This window comes from Lissotriton helveticus, chromosome 1_2 (assembly GCF_964261635.1).
Source record: "Lissotriton helveticus chromosome 1_2, aLisHel1.1, whole genome shotgun sequence".
Taxonomy (NCBI): Eukaryota; Metazoa; Chordata; class Amphibia; order Caudata; family Salamandridae; genus Lissotriton; species Lissotriton helveticus.
Genome location: NC_136058.1, coordinates 310,394,776 through 310,414,359, shown reverse-complemented (window position 1 = coordinate 310,414,359; position 19,584 = coordinate 310,394,776). Strand labels below are relative to the sequence as shown.

At 48.8% G+C, this 19,584-nt stretch overlaps 1 protein-coding gene across 1 annotated transcript in view; it reads left to right on the top strand.

Moving 5' to 3' along the window:
• LOC144802321 (HORMA domain-containing protein 1-like) overlaps nucleotides 1-19,584 on the top strand; it is a 1,664,778-nt gene that overhangs the window by 1,290,155 nt on the left and 355,039 nt on the right. The window contains exon 11 of the mRNA XM_078671804.1: nucleotides 15,833-16,056. Within this exon, the coding sequence (XP_078527930.1) occupies nucleotides 15,833-16,056 (224 nt within the window). The remainder of the gene's footprint in view (nucleotides 1-15,832; nucleotides 16,057-19,584) is intronic.

The window sequence follows — 19,584 nt, the reverse complement described above, 5'->3', positions numbered from 1 at the left end:
ATGGATGTGTGTATGTTGTCTGAAAAAACGGTCTATAAGATCAGGGGATGCCCTGGTGTCTGGGATAAAAAGTGAGGGCAATGGAACGTTTATAGAGGTGAACTGTGTACTTCCCCCTCTACTGAGATGACATTGGCTGGACCCGGCTCCTCTCGACATCGTGCTGGCGATACACTGCTGTAACATACGTATTCTATGTCAAATATGTATTCTGTGACTAACTACTTGATACTACCTCTGCTTTTATTTAATAAAATATTTAACACTACACTCTTCAGTTCTCATGCAATGAGGAAACGGCACGCATTGAAAGCTGTGGGTCTTGAGAGACCCAAAGAACAGTGAAGATCCTTCCCTCCTTTTTCAAGACGATATACAACACAGAGGGTTCAAACCCCTTGGTGGTATCAGGGTTGTCAGTCTGGTACACAGCAATCGTACCAAAGATCATACCAACCGTATAAAAAACGACAATCTAGAGGAAGGTCAGGACAACAAACTTCACAAGGAGGCGAGTTGCGTACTGGTTTCAAGCCCTGAATCCTATCTCCTCCCCCTCCTCCGTTACGCACTTCGGTAGGGGGAAGCATTCAACATTACCTGGCAGAGTGTCAAAGGTTATGCAAGACAATTGGGTTCTGTATATTGTGCTCAATGGATATGCTGTACGATTCATCAGCCCTCCACCATCAGTGCCTCCAAAGCAATCAACATTCTCATATGAAAACAGGCAACAAGGAAAAGGACTGTATTCAAGATTCTTTCTCGTCAAAAAGAAAGACAAGAATTACAGCCTTTTTAGCGTAGAGTATCGTCGTCATGCTTAAGCAAGGTACTATCATGGGAACTCCCACTCGACCCATGGCTCTTCCTCCTACACAGTACAGACAACATTGGGGTAAACAAATACAAGCAACATTTATTGTTCTTAGCCCTCACTATTGCCAAGCACATTATTGCCAAGAGGTGGAAAGGGACTTCTCCCCCGACTATAGGCAAATGGAAGACCGAACTAGACAGATGTTTGGGGGCAGAAATTGCTGTGTTTCTAGCACGCGCCGCCCGAAAAAACAGAGGAAAATTTGGACCCGATGAGTGACGTATCGTGGGATTGATCGTCCCCCTACCATCCTCGGACCCCTGACAGGAGCCATTACCTATGCATATATTCACTGATCGGACCTTTCCATATTATATGATAGCATGTCATTTTACTGCAATTGCCGAAATCTAGTGCAGTCTACATTTTGTTTAAGTTATGTAACCTGCATGTTTCGCAGGCCTTGGAACTGTTAAAAAATGTCATTACTTCTGCTGCATCTTATTTCCTACAGGTCTTTGTAAGATTGGAGCCCAAAATCCAATGGAACAACCGAATACAATTTGTTGTTAAAAAAAACAGGAAGACAAGAACGAGTTCAGACCCTTTCTCGATCTAAGGGAGGCAAACAAATGGATTTGGAAGGAAAGATTCCGGATGTTAGCACTTCACCAGATCTTTCCTCAACCACAGCGGAAGGATTGGTTATGTGCAGAAGACCTACAGGAAGCAGACTCCCACATTGCCATCATAAAGAAACATCGCAAGTTCTGGGGATTTGCAGTGGGAAACAACCACTACCAATACTGTGTGCTTCCGTTCAGCCTAAAATCAACACCCAGGACCCTATCCAAGTGCATGGCCATGTTGGCTGCACACTTGAGAAAGCAGAAAGTGTTCCTCTACCCCTATCTAGACGATTGGCTGATCAAGGCATCCACGTGTCAGGAAGCTCAAACACATTTCAACTGGACCTCGGACCTTCTCTGTCATTTGGAACTTCACGTGAATCAAACAAAGTCTACTGCGACTCCTGTACAGTGCCTACAATATCTGGGAACATCCATCTATACTCTCACGGCATATGTGTATCCTTCCGAGGAGAGACGCTTATCGATCCTTCGGAAGGCTCAGGCTCTCATGTCAATGTCGCACCCAGCGGTCAAGAAGGTCTCCTCTCTTCTGGACTCCATGGCATCCAGCATATTTCTCACACCGAACACACGTCTCTGCATGAGACCGCTGCAGGAATGTCTGGAGGACCAGTGGGACCAGCGAACGGGGAGGACCAGATTCAACTGTCACAACATGCTCCCTAGTCCATCAAATGGTGTTGCTCGCCCACCAATCTCCTATGGGGACTCCCTTTCTCAAGAATGTACAGACTCAAACTATAGTCACGGATGCCTCTCTTCTGGGATGTGGAGCCCATACTAATCACCTTCAGATTCAAGTCAGATGGTCACACAAGGAATCCACTTACCACATCAGTCTGCTAGAGCTGAGAGCAGTTCACTTGACTCTGAAAGCTTTTCAACCATCATTGCATGCTAACTCCCTGCTTATACAGACGAACAACACAACAACAATGTTCTACCGCAACATGCACGGAGGCTCGAGATCCAGACCATTGTCTTGGGAAGCCAAGACAATATGAAAGTGGCTTTTAGCCAGAAATCCGACAATAAAAGTAACCCATCCCCCGGGTGTTCAAAATGCTCAGGGCAACTCACTAAGCAGACTCTTTCAGGAAAATCACGAGTAGGTCCTAAACGTCGATGTGATACGAGACATATTCAAAAGCTGGGTCCTCCGGAGGTCGATTTATTAGCCACCGCAGAAAACAGCAAATGCCAAAACTTCGCCTCCAGGTTCTACCAACCGGGAACCCTGTGGGATGCCCTATGGATCAACTGGTCAGGCAAATTTCTCTACGACTTTCCTCCGATTACCCTGATTCCGACAGTTCTCATCAAGCTCTCACAGGCCAAGATGATTCTCATAGCCCCGGAATGGCCACGTCAATGATGGTTCACAGACCTCCTTCCCCGGTCTATCCGTCCTCATCTCAAACTACCATGCAAAACACACCTGCTAACAAAAATCTGGCGTGTTTTTTTTTTTTGCTCTCAGGAATAGACTCACATTGCTAATTAATCTCCACTGCGGCCACGCCAGCGGATCTAATGATGAGTGATTAGCAAGGATAAGCGGCTACTATATTATTGTATTACTTTTTTAGATCCACCTGGGTTCACCCTGGGCTCACTCTTTTTCAGTTGGACATTCTGGCTGAGGTGCAGGCAGTTGAGTGAGGAATCTAATAAAGTGGTAATAATACAAGCCAGTTTGGCTTGGGGAGGTTCTGGACTGTCCCCGCGCGGCGCTGAGGGTCAACAGTATGAAGCTGCCTTTAACATCGCCGCTAAGAGGCGAGCAGCCGCTAGGATCCCTTTTCGGGGGACCTCGGGAAGGATCTATTGTGCTGCCTTCTCTAAAGAAACTCTGCCTAACTTCCCATTGAAAGGAGCTGACAATACGATTTCTACTACTTTATTTTAGTGAGCAGTTACCACTTTCTCTCCATTATTCTCTCACATGAGCCCTAGACGTCTGAAAAGTGCTTCTATTGGCGACCCGTCCCCGGCACAGCATACCCCTCGGAAGAGGGGAACATGCAGAGGTAAAAGCAAACAAGTGGGGTCCGGTGTCGCACACAGACCGGTGGATATTTCTCACATAGCAGTTGCTAATTCTAATACTATAACTGAGTCCACTGAATCTACTATTAACTCTGGTATTGTATCGCAGTCCACGATTTTACCAGAGCAAACTACTATATTTGCCGCTCCACTAGAAGGGGAGGGAGGAGATCCCCCCCCCAGTCGATACACATTAAGAAATAAAATATTTGGGGCTGGCATATTGCCTGATCTCAGGACTGGAAAAGCGGTTGTGTAAAAAACGGGTAAGAAGACAGGGAGTAAACTTTCTCTTGTTTCTGATTAATCTTGTTCTTCTTCTATATCTCCACCTATCCGGTTGCGGAAAGAGACCACTTAATTGAAAATAACCCCTTCGCTTATATCCTTTTTTAAGGTGCAACCGCTAGAGCAACAAAATTGTCGGGCAAATATACCCCGGCTAGAAAGGCAATCATTACCTTTTACTGAGGAAATTGCTCATCCTAGAATGGCAAACACAGGAGAAAGAGAAGTGGGAAGTATCGTGACTGTACATGAAACCAACTTGAATTTTTCAACATCAAACGTATTCCAAGTCGTAAGTGTAGAGCTTGAAGACCAGGTCACTGGTCCTGAAGATGTGTCTCAGACCCCTAAGCAGTCATCTTCTGAGCTTAGATTGGATAATCCTCCTGAACCACAAAGTGCTGGTCAATCGGAAGTGATGAGGATGCTAGGGCATCTTACCCTGGAGATTAAAAGTAAATTTGCTATCTCAGAAAAGAATCAGGCTAAAATCCAAGATAGCTGTGAGGTGTTGGAGATGAAAGTCTCCGCTATCACGGAAAGGATCTGCTTGTTAGAAGTATCTGTGGAGGCTTTAAATAAGGAAGTTGAGACAAGTCGCTCTGAAATTCTATTGTTAAAGAAGCAGCGAAAAATCCCTGATGGAAAAAATTGAAGCATTAGAAAATAATAGCAGACGTAACAATATAAAGGTCCTAAATGTCCCTGAAGGTTTGGAGGGTGATAATATAAAAAGTTTTTTCATAGGGCTATTAAAAGAGTTTATCCCCTTCATTGACTCATTAGATCTGGAGGCAGACGTTGAGAGAATCCACAGAGATCCCTTCACAAAAAAAACACCAACAGAACAACACCTAGAAGAATTTTGGTAAACTTTAAAATATTTCCTCTGAAAGAGCGGATTTTATCTGAGGCACTTAAGGCTAGCTCCTATACCAAGGGTGCCTGGTCCTTCCAAATCGGGTCAGATTTGTCTAGAATTACCCAAGACAGACAATGGGAATTTGGGAAGTTCATACCGGAATTAAAGATCTTTAGGGGCCACAGCACAACTACGATTTCCTGCTTTGTTAAAAGTAATGTGAAACAATGAAATGACTAACTTTAGAGACCCGAAGGAGGTGGGTAACTTTATAGAGCAAATCAAGACCCAGGGCTGAAGTTTATTTTTGGGTTGTAATATAATGTCTATATATGTCATCCGGAAGGAATGGGGAGCAAACTAAGGAAGAAGGAAAAAAAGTCCTCATTTGACAAATAGACGAGATTCCACAAATAAAAGTGGGCGGATCTGTCACCATTGCATTCTGTGGCCACTCCTTCTTTAATCGCAACCAAATTTTTAACATGGAATATTAATGGTTTAAGAGTACCAACTAGGCAGAGAAGAATCTTCCAATACCTGCGTCAATCAGAGTTTGAAATCATTATTCTGCAAAAAACTCATCTAACATGTGAGGAATGGGAAGTCATCTGCAATAAACAGAGATGGATTGATTTTTCCTGTCACACAACGCAATCTTGCCGCATTCATTTTTAAACAGACAGCTAGAGTAATGTTAGGTGAAGTTAAGGCAGATGCTAAAGGGAGTTGGATTATCTGTGATGTTAAAATCCAAAAGTAGTTGTACACTATAGTTGGCTATTACGGGCCTAATAAAGACTATGAAACCCCTTTAAACACAATGTATAACCACTTGATTCAATCTAATTATCCTATAACAATGGGGGGAGATTGTAATATTCTTTTCAATCCAGCATTAGGTAAGTCTAACGGGGGAAGTAGCCTTTTCAAAATGGGCGCGTTTATAAAGGTGTTGATGAAGGAACTAGGACTGATAGACATCTGGAGAGAAAAATCAAATGGCCTGGGTGCACCGTCAGATTACACATTCCATAATAAAAAGTACGGACACTCTTCCCGTTTTGAATTCTTCCTGATTGATTTAAGATTGCTGGAACACACTATATTAATTAGACACGTCCCGGAACACCTTTCGGATCATTTTGCTGTTGTATTAGTCCTCCAATTGCCCAAATGTGAGGTTAGGAGGAGATGGACTTTTTACAGAACGTTACTCCTCGATCCCCTAATAATAGCACAGTTGGAGGAAGAAGCACAAATTTACTTCGATATTAATTTAAAGTCTGCCTCAATAGAAACACATCAGATGCATATAAAGCTTGTATTAGAAGGGTGGTGATAAACTTGGCAGCTAAGAAACATAGGGCCATATTATCGAGAAAGGGTGATACATTATCGTCGCTTTTATCGGCAGGAAACTGCCGCTAAAGCGGCGATAATGGGCTTGATAATATGCCCTTGTGAATTCCCATAGAAGCCCAGGTTCTGGTGTTAACCTGGGCTTCTATGGGAATTCTCAAGGGCATATTATCAAGCCCAATATCGCCGCTTTAGCGGCAGTTTCCTGCCGATAAAAGCGGCGATAATGTATTGCCCTTTCTTGATAATATGGCCCATAATGAGGCTAGGAAGGTCGTTCCGAAATTGGAGGAATATATTCGTAGAGTAAGAGCTGAGAATTAATCCCGTCAGGAAAATCAATTGGATTTTGAGCAAACTAAGGATTTAATGGCTAAGAAACAGTAAATAAAAGACCACCTGGATGATCTAATTAGGAAAAAATGAGAGGTTAGTAAATTAGCCAACTATGAGTGTGGGAAGGGATGTGGGAAACATCTTGCTTGGGATTCCCAGGTAGATCAAACTAATAATCTAATTAAAAGAGGTAACATTAGAATCAGGTGAGACCTCTTCAGACAAATTAGAAATAGATGACGCATTTGAGGGGTTTTTCTAGGATTTGTATACAGAAGATCTAGTAGTCTCAGATTCGCAAATTAAGAATTATATTGATGAATGTTGGACAGGCCACGTGAAGGGCTCGCTCCCTCCCCGCAGGACAGGGCCCGGGCCACCGTCAGCACCATTGCCCGGCCCAGCCGCCATCTTGGACACGGCACCACGCGGCCGCGCGGCCTCAGCCCGACCCCAACCCTGGGCCTGGCCAGGCCCCGACATCCCGGCACCACCCTCCACCCAGGAGGTGAACGGCCCACTTGGCAGGTCAATGGGAGTACGAAGTGTCGATGGCTCTCCCCCGCCAGGTGCCGAGCACCCCCAACCTCCTTGGGCGCTGGCTCCGCCCCCCTGCTGGGTGTCTGGACTCCCTCATCCCAGACCTCCCGACCTCCAAGAGCGAGGGTCCGGACATCAAAGGGCGCCAGACCTATAACTGAGGCAGCCCCAGGACAGGAAGGCAGTTGTATCCTGGAGTCGAGAGACACCGAGAAGAACTCATCCTTGACGGACTGCTGGCGCTGCCACAGCCCTGCCTTGTGAACTATTGTCCTGCCTGCTGGCGCTGACGCGGCCCTCTGCAACCTTCATCCTCGTGGGACCTGCTGGCGCTGCCGCGGCCCTCTGCAACCTTCATCCTCGTGGGACCTGCTGGCGCTGCCGCGGCCCTCTGCAACCTTCATCCTCGTGGGACCTGCTGGCGCTGCCGCGGCCCGTAGTAACCTCCATCCTCGTGGGACCTGCTGGCGCTGCCGCGGCCCGTAGTAACCTCCATCCTCGTGGGACCTGCTGGCGCTGCCGCGGCCCGTTGCAACCTGCCTTCTCGTGGGACCTGCTGGCGCTGCCGCGGCCCGTTGTAACCTTCATCCTCGTTGGGACATGCTGGCGCTGCCGCGGCCCGTTGCCACCTACGACCTCTTCGGGCCCTGCCGGCGCTGCCGCGGTCTGACCCATCCGAACACCGAGCTCGAGGATTGTGAGCTATCACCGTTACACCTCCGTACCCGTGGGTACCAAGACTGTCCCGCTACCCCCTTCCCTTACTAGAGACTAGAATTGAGAGGATCATCGTGTCCTGATCGCCTTGTATCGTACCACTCTACTACCAGAAGTGCCTATAAAAGGTGTTACCCTGATCTTTGTGTGGTGTCCATCTGTGGGGGGGAAGTTACCTGTCTGTGCGATCACTGTGCTCGGCCGACCCTTCAGGTCTCCGTCTAACATTGGTGGCTAGCGGCGCGATCCGAACCAACGCGTACCGTACAGACAGTAACTCACCCTACGACTAAAACCACAATGACGACCAAAGAGAGCGGATCGGCGGAGAAGTTCCAGATGGAAAAGCTGGAAGAATACAACCACCGAGAGCTCAAACAATTTTGCATGGACTTAGGCATTGCTACCACCGGGCTAAGCACAAAAGAAGACTTCAAAAACGCCCTAGAGGCCTGGACAGAGACAAATACCGCAACCCCCCGGGACCCCGCAGCCCCGGAAGTCAACACCACCCGGACGGAGGAACGGAGAACAGGCCCCTCCCATGAAGAGATCCAAGAGCGGGAAAAAAATAGATTACACGAGTTAGACTTGGCACGACTCAGATTAGACGGAGAATTGAAACTGGCGGAACAAAAAATAAACTTAGAACACTTACGGCTCAGAGAAGAGCGAGAGGAAAAACAGAGACAGAGAGACCTCGAAGAAAAAAGACTGGCATACGAGCACGAGTGCAAACTAGCGGAGATAGAAATACGCAAACTGAACAAAAACCTAGGGGTGCCCGAGCAACCGCACTCCCCGGGTCCTACCGAGCAGAAGGTCCACATCCCCAAGGATGTGGTCCGAGAATATCACCGGAACGACGACATACAGCAGTGGTTCAAGGCCTATGAGATTGCCATGACCGCCCACCGAGTCGCTCGAAGTGACTGGGGAGCCGGTCTATGGGGGAGATTCGTCAACGAGGGTCGTGATGCCCTGCTGCAACTTCCGGACCATCAAATGACGTCCTATGACCACATGAAGGCCGCCCTCCTCAGTCGATATGGACTTACACCCGAAATGTACCGCCAGAGGTTCCGCAACTGCACCCGGATCCCAGGTACGACGTGGTTGGAATACGTGAACTATTTCAGCCGAGCCTTCGAGGGGTGGATCAAGGGTAACAACGTAACCACTTACGAACAACTCTTCAATCTCATTGTGTGGGAGCACCTCTCCAACAACTGCTTTGTCGAGCTCAGGCAGCACCTCCTCGACAGTAAATTGACTGAACCCCGGCAGCTCGCCACCGAGGCTGACCGGTGGGAGAGCACCCGAGTGGCCCGGAGTGGGCCGAATGAGCAGAACAGAACCAACCAAGGTCACCATCGTCCCCGAGGAGGAGGAGGAGGCCCGGGCCGGGGCAGAGACGCCGTCCCGGCCGCACCCACTAACGCCACCCCGGCCCCAGCAGGCCGGGGAAACCCCCCGATGCGCCCGGGGTTCCGAGCTAACGTGACGTGTCATCGATGCCAGCGAGTCGGCCACTATGCCAGTGACCCGACCTGCCCGAAGAACCAGGCCCCCGGGCCCCGCCAAATGGCGGCCGCCGCCCTGGGAGAAGAACAAGTCTCCGAAGACACGGAGACCTATGAGTCGGAGCAGTTCGAGTGGGAACCCGCCGCCATGACCCTGGCGTGCCTAGGAGGAAGAGACATGGTCCCGCGGACTCCCCTGCCCGCCAACACTCGGAAGTACAGCCAATGGGTGAGCATCAATGGGCGCAAGGCCGAGGCCCTGCGTGACACCGGGGCCAGTGTGACGGCCGTCCGCTGTCACCTGGTAACCCCGGAACAAATCCTACCAAACGTACTTTGCCCCGTCCGATCGGCAGATAACTCAGAGAGCCTGTGTCGGATGGCCTGCGTCCCCTTCGAATGGGGAGGAGTGTCCGGCATGCTGAAAGTAACTGTCCGTGACGATGCCCCCGTAGACTGCCTCCTGGGGAACGATCTCGAGAGCTCCCCGTGGGCCGCTGTGGAAAGAAGAGAGCATCTGGGGATGTTGGGTCTCCCGGACTGGGCGTGCGTAACCACCCGGTCCATGGCCACCCGCACCATCCCTAGACCAGAAGAACCAGAATGGGCAGCACCTCCGCCCTCGATCACTCCAGAAGAAGACTTCCTCCAGACCGACCACCCTGACCCCACCCCAGAGGGGTCCACACAGCCCCCCGAGCTTCCCGACCTGGCTCAGTGGCGTCAAGAAGGGGGGCCCACCCAGGAACAATTCCGGCAGGAGCAAAAGACCTGCCCCTCCCTCGAGGGATTGCGACAGCAAGCGCTCGCCCAGAGCCAAGGAGACACCACCGGGGCCCACTGGGTTTATTGGGACAATGATCTCTTGTACAGCGAACAGAAAATCGCAGAACTGGGGGCCGGGCGAGTGCTGGTGGTGCCCCTCCACTTCAGAGACTTCCTGTTGAACCTAGCCCATGATGTCCCCCTGGCCGGGCACCTGGGCCAAGACAAGACCTACCACCGCCTGGTGACTCACTTTTTTTGGCCCAAAATGAGAAATGACGTATCCAACCATTGCCGGTCCTGCCCGACCTGCCAGGCCAGTGGGAAGAGCGGCCGCAAACTCAAGGCACCCCTACAACCATTCCCCGTGGTGACCACCCCGTTCGAAAGGGTGGGAATAGACATTGTGGGGCCCCTGGACCCCCGAACAGCGCAGGGACATCGCTTCATCCTGGTCCTGGTGGATCACGCTACCCGCTATCCTGAGGCGGTCCCCCTTCGTACGATAACAGCCCCAGTAGTGGGTCGAGCCTTGATGGGGATCTTCTCTCGAGTGGGCTTCCCCCGGGAAGTCGTCAGCGACAGGGGTACGAACTTTATTTCAAAGTATATGAAATCCCTCTGGCAGCAGTGCGGAGTCACTTACCGATTCACCACCCCCTATCACCCCCAGGGGAACGGACTGGTCGAGCGGTTCAACCGCACCCTCAAGGGGATGATCATGGGGCTGGAAGAACCCCTACGCCGCCAGTGGGACGTGCTACTACCGTGCCTCCTCTTCGCCTACCGAGAAGTCCCCCAGAAGTCCCTCGGCTTCAGCCCCTTCGAACTCCTGTACGGACACCCCGTTCGCGGGCCTCTCAGCCTAGTGAAGGAGGAATGGGAGATGGCCCCCCTAAAGACCCCTCCGGACGTCTACAAATACCTCCTGACCCTCCGTAATCAGACCCGGAAATTCAGGGAGATCGCTAAAGCCAATCTGGAGGCCAGTCAAGAGGACATGAAGAAGTGGTACGACCAACATGCCTCCTCCATCGAGTTTGAACCGGGTCAGCAGGTATGGGTGATGTCCCCCATCGAACCATGTGCCTTGCAGGACAAATGGACGGGGCCCTTCAAGGTGATCGAGCGCAGGAGCCCCGTCACCTATCTCATCGACCTGGAGTCCCCCCGGAACCCCCTCCGGGTCCTCCACGCCAACCGACTCAAACCCCACTTCGTGCGCTCAGAGCTCAGCCTGCTGATGGCTACCGACAGTGGCGCGGAAGGAGACTCCGAGCCCCTCCCTGACCTACTGAGGACCCGGGAAAGAGATGGTTCGGTGGACGGGGTCCGACTCTCTGAGGCCCTGACCCCAGAGCAGCGTCAAGATTGCCGGGCCCTCCTGCTGCCGTTTGCAAACCTGTTCTCTCTCGCACCCGGAGTCACCTCCTGGTGCCTGCACGACGTGGACACGGGGGACAGTCCTCCTGTTCGACACCGGCCGTACCGAGTACCGGATCGGGTACGTACATGCATCCAAGAAGAAGTCTCCAAGATGCTCGCCCTCGGAGTCATCGAACCTTCGGACAGTCCCTGGGCCAGCCCGGTCGTCCTGGTCCCCAAGGCCGCGGCCGCGGGCACCACCCCTGAACTCCGGTTCTGCATTGACTATCGGGGTCTGAACGCGGTCACCCTAACCGACGCTCACCCTATCCCCCGAGCAGATGAACTAGTCGACCGCATGGGGGCAGCCCGCTACCTAAGCATCTTCGACCTGACAGCGGGCTACTGGCAGATCGGCCTCACCCCCAGAGCCCAAGAACGTTCCGCTTTCTCCACCCCGGATGGGCACTACCATTTCAGAGTGATGCCCTTCGGCATGAAAAACGCTCCAGCCACTTTTCAAAGACTGGTGAACCAGGTATTGGCGGGCCTCGAAGAATTCAGCGCCGCCTACCTGGACGACATCGCGGTATACAGCCGCCACTGGGCGGATCACCTCCACCACCTCAGAGAGGTCCTGCAGGCCCTCCAACAGGCCGGCCTCACCATAAAGGCCAGCAAGTGCCAAATCGGCCAGGGGTCCGTGACCTACCTCGGACACCAAGTGGGGAGCGGTCTGGTGGCCCCCCTCCAACTCAAGGTGGCTGCCATTCAGTCCTGGCAACCCCCCGAGACACAAACCGAGGTCCGAGCCTTCCTGGGGCTCACCGGATACTACCGGCGGTTTGTAAGGGACTATGGCAGCATTGTGGGGCCCCTCACGGAGCTCACGTCTAAGAACCACCCAAAAAGAGTCAACTGGACTCCCGACTGTCAAGCAGCCTTCGAGACGCTGAAGGCCGCCATGTGCACCGCTCCTGTGCTCCAGGCTTCCGACTACAGCCGCGAGTTCATCGTGCAGACCGATGCCTCCGACCATGGTATTGGGGCCGTCCTCTCCCAACTGAACCCCGAAGGAGTGGACCAACCAGTGGCCTTCATCAGCAGACGCCTACTGCCCCGAGAACAGCGCTGGAGCACCATTGAGCGAGAGGCCTTCGCGGTGGTATGGGCCCTCAAGAAGCTCCGGCCATACCTCTTCGGAACCCATTTCCGGGTACAGACGGACCATCGGCCCCTGCAATGGCTCATGCAGATGCGGGGGGAGAACCCCAAACTATTGCGATGGTCCATCTCCCTGCAGGGGATGGACTTCACTGTGGAACATCGCCCTGGCCAAGACCACGCCAACGCGGATGGCCTGTCCCGCTTTTTCCGCCTCGACGAGGAAAGTCCCCAAGAAGATGGGTGACTCTCCCCGCCTTCAGCTGGGGGGGACGCATGTTGGACAGGCCACGTGAAGGGCTCGCTCCCTCCCCGCAGGACAGGGCCCGGGCCACCGTCAGCACCATTGCCTGGCCCAGCCGCCATCTTGGACACGGCACCACGCGGCCGCGCGGCCTCAGCCCGACCCCAACCCTGGGCCTGGCCAGGCCCCGACATCCCGGCACCACCCTCCACCCAGGAGGTGAACGGCCCACTTGGCAGGTCAATGGGAGTACGAAGTGTTGATGGCTCTCCCCCGCCAGGTGCCGAGCACCCCCAACCTCCTTGGGCGCTGGCTCCGCCCCCCTGCTGGGTGTCTGGACTCCCTCATCCCAGACCTCCAGACCTCCAAGACCGAGGGTCCGGACATCAAAGGGCGCCAGACCTATAACTGAGGCAGCCCCAGGACAGGAAGGCAGTTGTATCCTGGAGTCGAGAGACACCGAGAAGAACTCATCCTTGACGGACTGCTGGCGCTGCCACAGCCCTGCCTTGTGAACTATTGTCCTGCCTGCTGGCGCTGCCGCGGCCCTCTGCAACCTTCATCCTCGTGGGACCTGCTGGCGCTGCCGCGGCCCTCTGCAACCTTCATCCTCGTGGGACCTGCTGGCGCTGCCGCGGCCCTCTGCAACCTTCATCCTCGTGGGACCTGCTGGCGCTGCCCGTAGTAACCTCCATCCTCGTGGGACCTGCTGGCGCTGCCGCGGCCCGTTGCAACCTGCCTTCTCGTGGGACCTGCTGGCGCTGCCGCGGCCCGTTGTAACCTTCATCCTCGTTGGGACCTGCTGGCGCTGCCGCGGCCCGTTGCCACCTACGACCTCTTCGGGCCCTGCCGGCGCTGCCGCGGTCTGACCCATCCGAACACCGAGCTCGAGGATTGTGAGCTATCACCGTTACACCTCCGTACCCGTGGGTACCAAGACTGTCCCGCTACCCCCTTCCCTTACTAGAGACTAGAATTGAGAGGATCATCGTGTCCTGATCGCCTTGTATCGTACCACTCTACTACCAGAAGTGCCTATAAAAGGTGTTACCCTGATCTTTGTGTGGTGTCCATCTGTGGGGGGGAAGTTACCTGTCTGTGCGATCACTGTGCTCGGCCGACCCTTCAGGTCTCCGTCTAACAATGAATTACCACTCCCTTATCTATTAGAAAGTCAAACTAGTCTATTGAATCGAAATATAGACTTAGCAGAAATGAAGGCTGTGCTGAAACATCGCAAAAAAGGCAGTGCTGTGGGGACAGGCGCCATTCCGAATTAATTTTATGTGGCGTTGGTGGAAGAGATCTCTCCGGTTCTGGTAATAATGTTTGATAGTATTTTTTCAGAAAATAACCCTATCTTCAAGTCATGCGATGAAGCCGCAGTTTCTTTAATTCTAAAACCAAATAAAACCCAAAGAACTGCAAGTCATACCGACCTATCTCCCTGCTAAATTGCGATTATAAAATCTTTGCACAAATAGTGGCAGGGAGATTGAATCTGGTTATGAGCTCCTTGGTCCATTTGGATCAAAAGGGATTCATTAGGGGTCGTCAGCTCTATGAGTTAACACACAACTTGATTGGGGCGATTGATATAGCCACAGCCCATAACTGTCCCCTCTCAGTGTTCGACTTTGATGCAACCAAGGCTTTTGACCGAGTGAACTGGCCTTTTTTTAACATATATGACTAGACGGTTTGGGTTGAGCGAATATTTTATTAGCGCAATTAAAAATATATACAATACGCACACCGCCAGACTTATTATCAACGGCAATCTTTCTAAGTTAATCAGGTTGGAAAGAGGGACAAGGCAGGGATGTCCGTTATCCCCTTTATTATTTAATCTATACATAGAGCCTTTAGCCTGTAGCATTAGAGTTAGTAACATATTTACACCTTTCAGATGGGAGGGTTGGGAGAAAAAAGTTGCCTTATATGCAGATGACTTGATGATCTTTTCTAGTGATTCCCATTCTATATTACCCTGCCTGGAGAAACTATTGATGAACTTTGGAAGGATATCGGGCTATCTAATTACTCCTCAAAAAATAGAGATCATGACTTGGAATACATCTGCAAGTTCAGTTTCAACAAAACAGCAAATTCGCTATCTTGGCATTCAAATTTCTCATGATATCACCAAGAAGCCCCTAGTAAATTTATACCTTAAGTGAAAATAAATGGGTTTGCTTCTAAATTCTTGGAATAGCATTACCTTATCTATTTTGGGCTGCTCTAAAATAATTAAGATGTCAATTTTGCCAAAGTTTACTTTTACTTTTAATACGATCCCTTTATCTTTTGATCAGTCTGCTTTAAAAACAAGCGCAAGGGTTAATAAATAGTTTTCACTGGACTAACAAGGTGGTGAGGATTGCTTGGCAGAAGCTGAGATGATCAAAAATAGTGGGGGGATGTCCGCTTTTATTGTCTTGCCTTTCAATTAAAAGTTCGGTCTGGACTGTTCCCATGAGGCACAGGGTCAAGACTGATTTTCCAAAGGCCATCTCTGAACTGGGGTGGCTTGGCGAGCAAAATAACGATGGATTAAACCCAGATCTGTTACTGGGGGTGAATGTTTTGCCATTGTGCAACATTCCGTCAATCATCTTGTGTGTTTTGTTGCTCACCCTATGTGGGAAGGGTATGCCCAGACCTGGGTCCCGTGCTCACTACACCACTGGAGTCAAGCTATCCTGGCTGAAGACGGCTGATAGCCAGAAACCGGTTCTAGGATGCTTGATTCTGGTCCAGGGAAGACATGGCTTGGCAGTTCGGTCTGGACTGTTCCCATGAGGCACAGGGTTAAGACTGATTTGCATATTGCCATGTCTGAACTGGGGTGGCTTTCTGAGCAAAATAACAATGGATTAAACCCAGATCTGTTTAAGGGCATGAGCATCGGCAGTGAGAAGACTCAAATAAAGGCCTCCTCCAAAGTGATGCCCCGTATAACCCTTCACATCTGGACCTTCTTAATGTCCCTACAGTGTATAAATCTAAATCACAGACCGCAGTCTTGGAATAGTGTTGAGAAAGAGCTTGTCGGTACTAAATAAAAATAGAAAAAATGCTGGAGAGAGAGTATTAGCATTACAGAAAACATGATGGTGCTTCTCATGTCTTTGCCTCTTTTAGTTACCCCTGCTTCCTACCAGCCTCCTGGATTCAAGGAAGGAGTGTCTGACTGTATGCTATTTGATGGACTACCTGTGCATGTCAAGGTAGCAGATCTAGAAACATCTTTCCACATGTTAAAGGTTCGTGTCACAACAGAGAAGGCGAGAATGGAATTCATGAACAAGCAGGGGATCCTGAAAGAAGAAGAAACTAGTAATCAAGAAAAAGAAGAACCCACAAGCGTGAGTGTTTTTAAAAAGTCTTTATATATGGCTTTCAAGTTCAGCAAGGCACTCCACTGAGTCTTTTGTTGTAATACGTATGTATTTTTCACCCACATTTATGCTTTCTAATTACATTTTTCTTCTATTGAGCTCACTCATGTGAATTTTATAAATATTTTTTAAAACATGTTAACATATCAGTGAATGTGAGTCAAAAGCAAGTCAGCTCTGACAATACTTAAAAACAATTGAAAGCCAATACATTGATGTTAACAGAGTAAGCAAGTGACAGCATTACCTAAACTGGTGATAATGTGCCTTAAAAGAGAAACGGGAAACACAGTGAGATGGGGTAAACTGAAGAAATGATTTCAGCGTTACTTATCTTGAGTTGCTCAAATTTGAGGATCATCTGTAGAAAACCCTTACTTGTTCGAGATCAGGGCATAAAACCTTTAAAATGTTCTTTCAATGTAAGTAATTTAAACAAAGAAAACATACAGTAGCCCATGTTATGCAGCATTTGACCTTATTTTTCAGAAAAACAGCCAGTTAAAAAAAATTCACATAAGCTAACATTCGACTGAAAACATAATCATACAAGAACATGTTAAATGGAATAAAGGGGAACTGAATTTAATAAATTTCCTCTATTGAGGCTGTAACTGTTGGGAAATTACCACTGCTACTTTAAGGATTCCAGAAGGTGTTATATTACAACATGCCCTGCAGAGTAAACTACGCTGTTTTTAAAGGTCAGAAAGAGATACAGAGGTTCTATAGAGTTACTTTCATCCAAAGTAACAGGTTCATTGAGCACCTGGTGGGCAGCCCGCTAGTTCGCCAGTTCAATGAAAGCTGTGACCTAAGCCCCAAGGCAGTGGACTGACTGCCCTGTTTAGAGATCCCTGCCTGGCTGCCTCCTGGGGATCTTTAAAGCCTTAACTGGAACCACTTGGGTGGTGATGTCAGTTAAGCATGTGAATGCTGCACCATGTTTGTTGCACTGCTTGTGTTCCAGAAACAAATCGATGACGTGAGTGTTTGTTATGGAAAAACATTAAATCAATTACATTATTACATTCCTCACATCACTCTTCTATGCATGCTTCAAGGATACATTCTTTACCTTCATATTCTTCTTCATGATCAAGGAGCATAAAATATTTTCTGACCTTGGCAAATTTACCTCAAGACAGATTTCCCTCATTGACTGCATCAGTAGTTTCCAGAAAGTATCTAGTGGAGGCGCTAATGAACTTAATATTGTACTACCATTCACTTCTACTACTATTTGTAATATTTGAAACCCTACACAAGCATACCCTGTCAGCCTGAGACCAGAGGTCCTTCTAGGCTTCGTGCAGAATTTCACTGATGGCGTGCGTCGAGAAAGACATAAGGATTCTATTGAGATCCTAAAGGAAGTCATGATAATCTCCAGCCAATTCAATACTGCCACTGTAGATTGCTGCAGCTTAAAACTAAGACATTCATCCTGGATCTGTCTCATAGGTATCACAGTGGAGGCTCAACAAAGCTTACTCCATTATTGGATCTTTCATAGATTCCCATGCTTGAATCATTCCCTGTCGTTGATGTGGGAGTCCCATGGTCCCAGCGGCTCAAACACTAGTGGGTGAGTAGCCACGCTTAACAAATACTGATTGATTGAAGGTACAATTAGAAAGCAGTGAAATGATAAAGGTAGATTGGAAAGGCCCGAGCACATTCAGTTTAGTAACCTATTCTAGTCATTCTTTAATGGAGACCAAACTTAAGCTCCAACCAATCAGGTTGTGTCATTCTCTAGAACACTCCTCTGAGAAGCCTTATTCCTTCAGATTATCTACTGCATATTGTGTGAGGGAGTCTCTACTGAGGTCCGACCAGTTCTACCTTTCCAGTGCTAGCTGAGAGTATATTTATACAAATTTGAGTGAAGCGAGTTTTACCCCTTCAGAGGGGTTGGGGTTTATGGTGGAAGATCGCAGATATTCCCTACGCTTGAGGGGGACGCAACAACAAAAACCATACAATCAAAACGCAACAAACGCCGCAACCAGAGGCGGAAACGTAAGAGGCAACTGGAGAAACAGAGGAGGGAAAGGGAAAAGCACAACCGCCTCAATAAAGCAGAATGATAAAAACACAGAGAATACTGTGATCAATTTGAGTAATCTAGATCTTGACACTGCAGAATTACAATTACTCTCCTTGGCCCTTTCCTTTTGCCCTAAAACCAGCTTCCAATATACCCAAGCTAGAATTGATGTTTTCGAATTTATTCGAAAACTAAAATTGGTCAAGTTCCATAAATTAAAAAAAGCCAATGAAAAAGCAGCGGACATCAGTTCTTCTAACACACCAAGTATGAAATTTCAAGTCTCTGATATTGCGGTATTAAGAACTGTACAAGCATTGGCAGAGACAACAGATGTTGGAGAATATGATAATACTCAACAGGAATTGAGGGATATGGGTGTTATAAGTACGTGCCCTGCAGAAAGCCCGTTCAAACCAGCTTCAACTTTTGTACCGATCATGCCACGTGATACTATTGACATTTTTAGTGAGGTCGTCATTGATGACCTCAAACAATTAAACAGAGACATGAACAATAAGAAACCTAATAGAAGTTTTAAAGAACAACAATACACCAAACTGATGAAAAAAATTAAGGATGCAGACAACGTCATCATAAAAAATGCGGACAAGGGTGGAAACATAGTCCTGTGGCCTAGAACCATGTATATTGATGAAGCAAACAAACATTTAAATGATGTGGGCTGTTATAGAAAAGCCAGTTTTAAAGAACTTACATCTACAAAAGATCTACTGTTTAAAGCACTGGCCAATTGGAAAAGGAGAGGTCTCATCAATAAAGAGGAATATAACTTTCTAAAAACAGATTTTCCGATGACACCAACCCTATATTTCCTTCCCAAGGTGCATAAACAGGTTAACCCCTTACCAGGACGCCCTATTATATCTGCCCAGGGAGGATTGATGGAACCTATCTCCAAATATGTGGATTTCTTTATCAGAAACTCTGGAAGCGCTTGACTCGTATATCAAAGATACGGGTCATTTTTTGGAAAAACTTAGTAAAATAGTATGGTGTGATCAATACTGTTTTATTGTCATGGATATTTGTGCCCTGTATACAAGTATTAAGCACGAACAGGGTCTAGCAGGAGTACGTTTTTACCTATCTAAACAAGAGATTAAATTCCATGAGCACAATAAGATGATCCTAAGAATGATTGAAATATGTCTTAAACATAACTATTTTTTATTTAATGCAGTGGTGTATCAACAACTGAGGGGTGTGGCGATGGGGGCATGCTTATCCCCCAGTTTTGCATGTTTACATGTAGGATGGTGGGAGGAGCATGTCCTTAAGACCATCCTGGAGGAACACTTCTTAAATAAGGTAGTTGCCTGATGGCGATTTATTGATGATGTCTGTGTCATTTGGCAGGGCTCTGTAGAATCAGCACAGACTTTTATTGATGAAATGAATGTAAATTAATTGAATCTTAA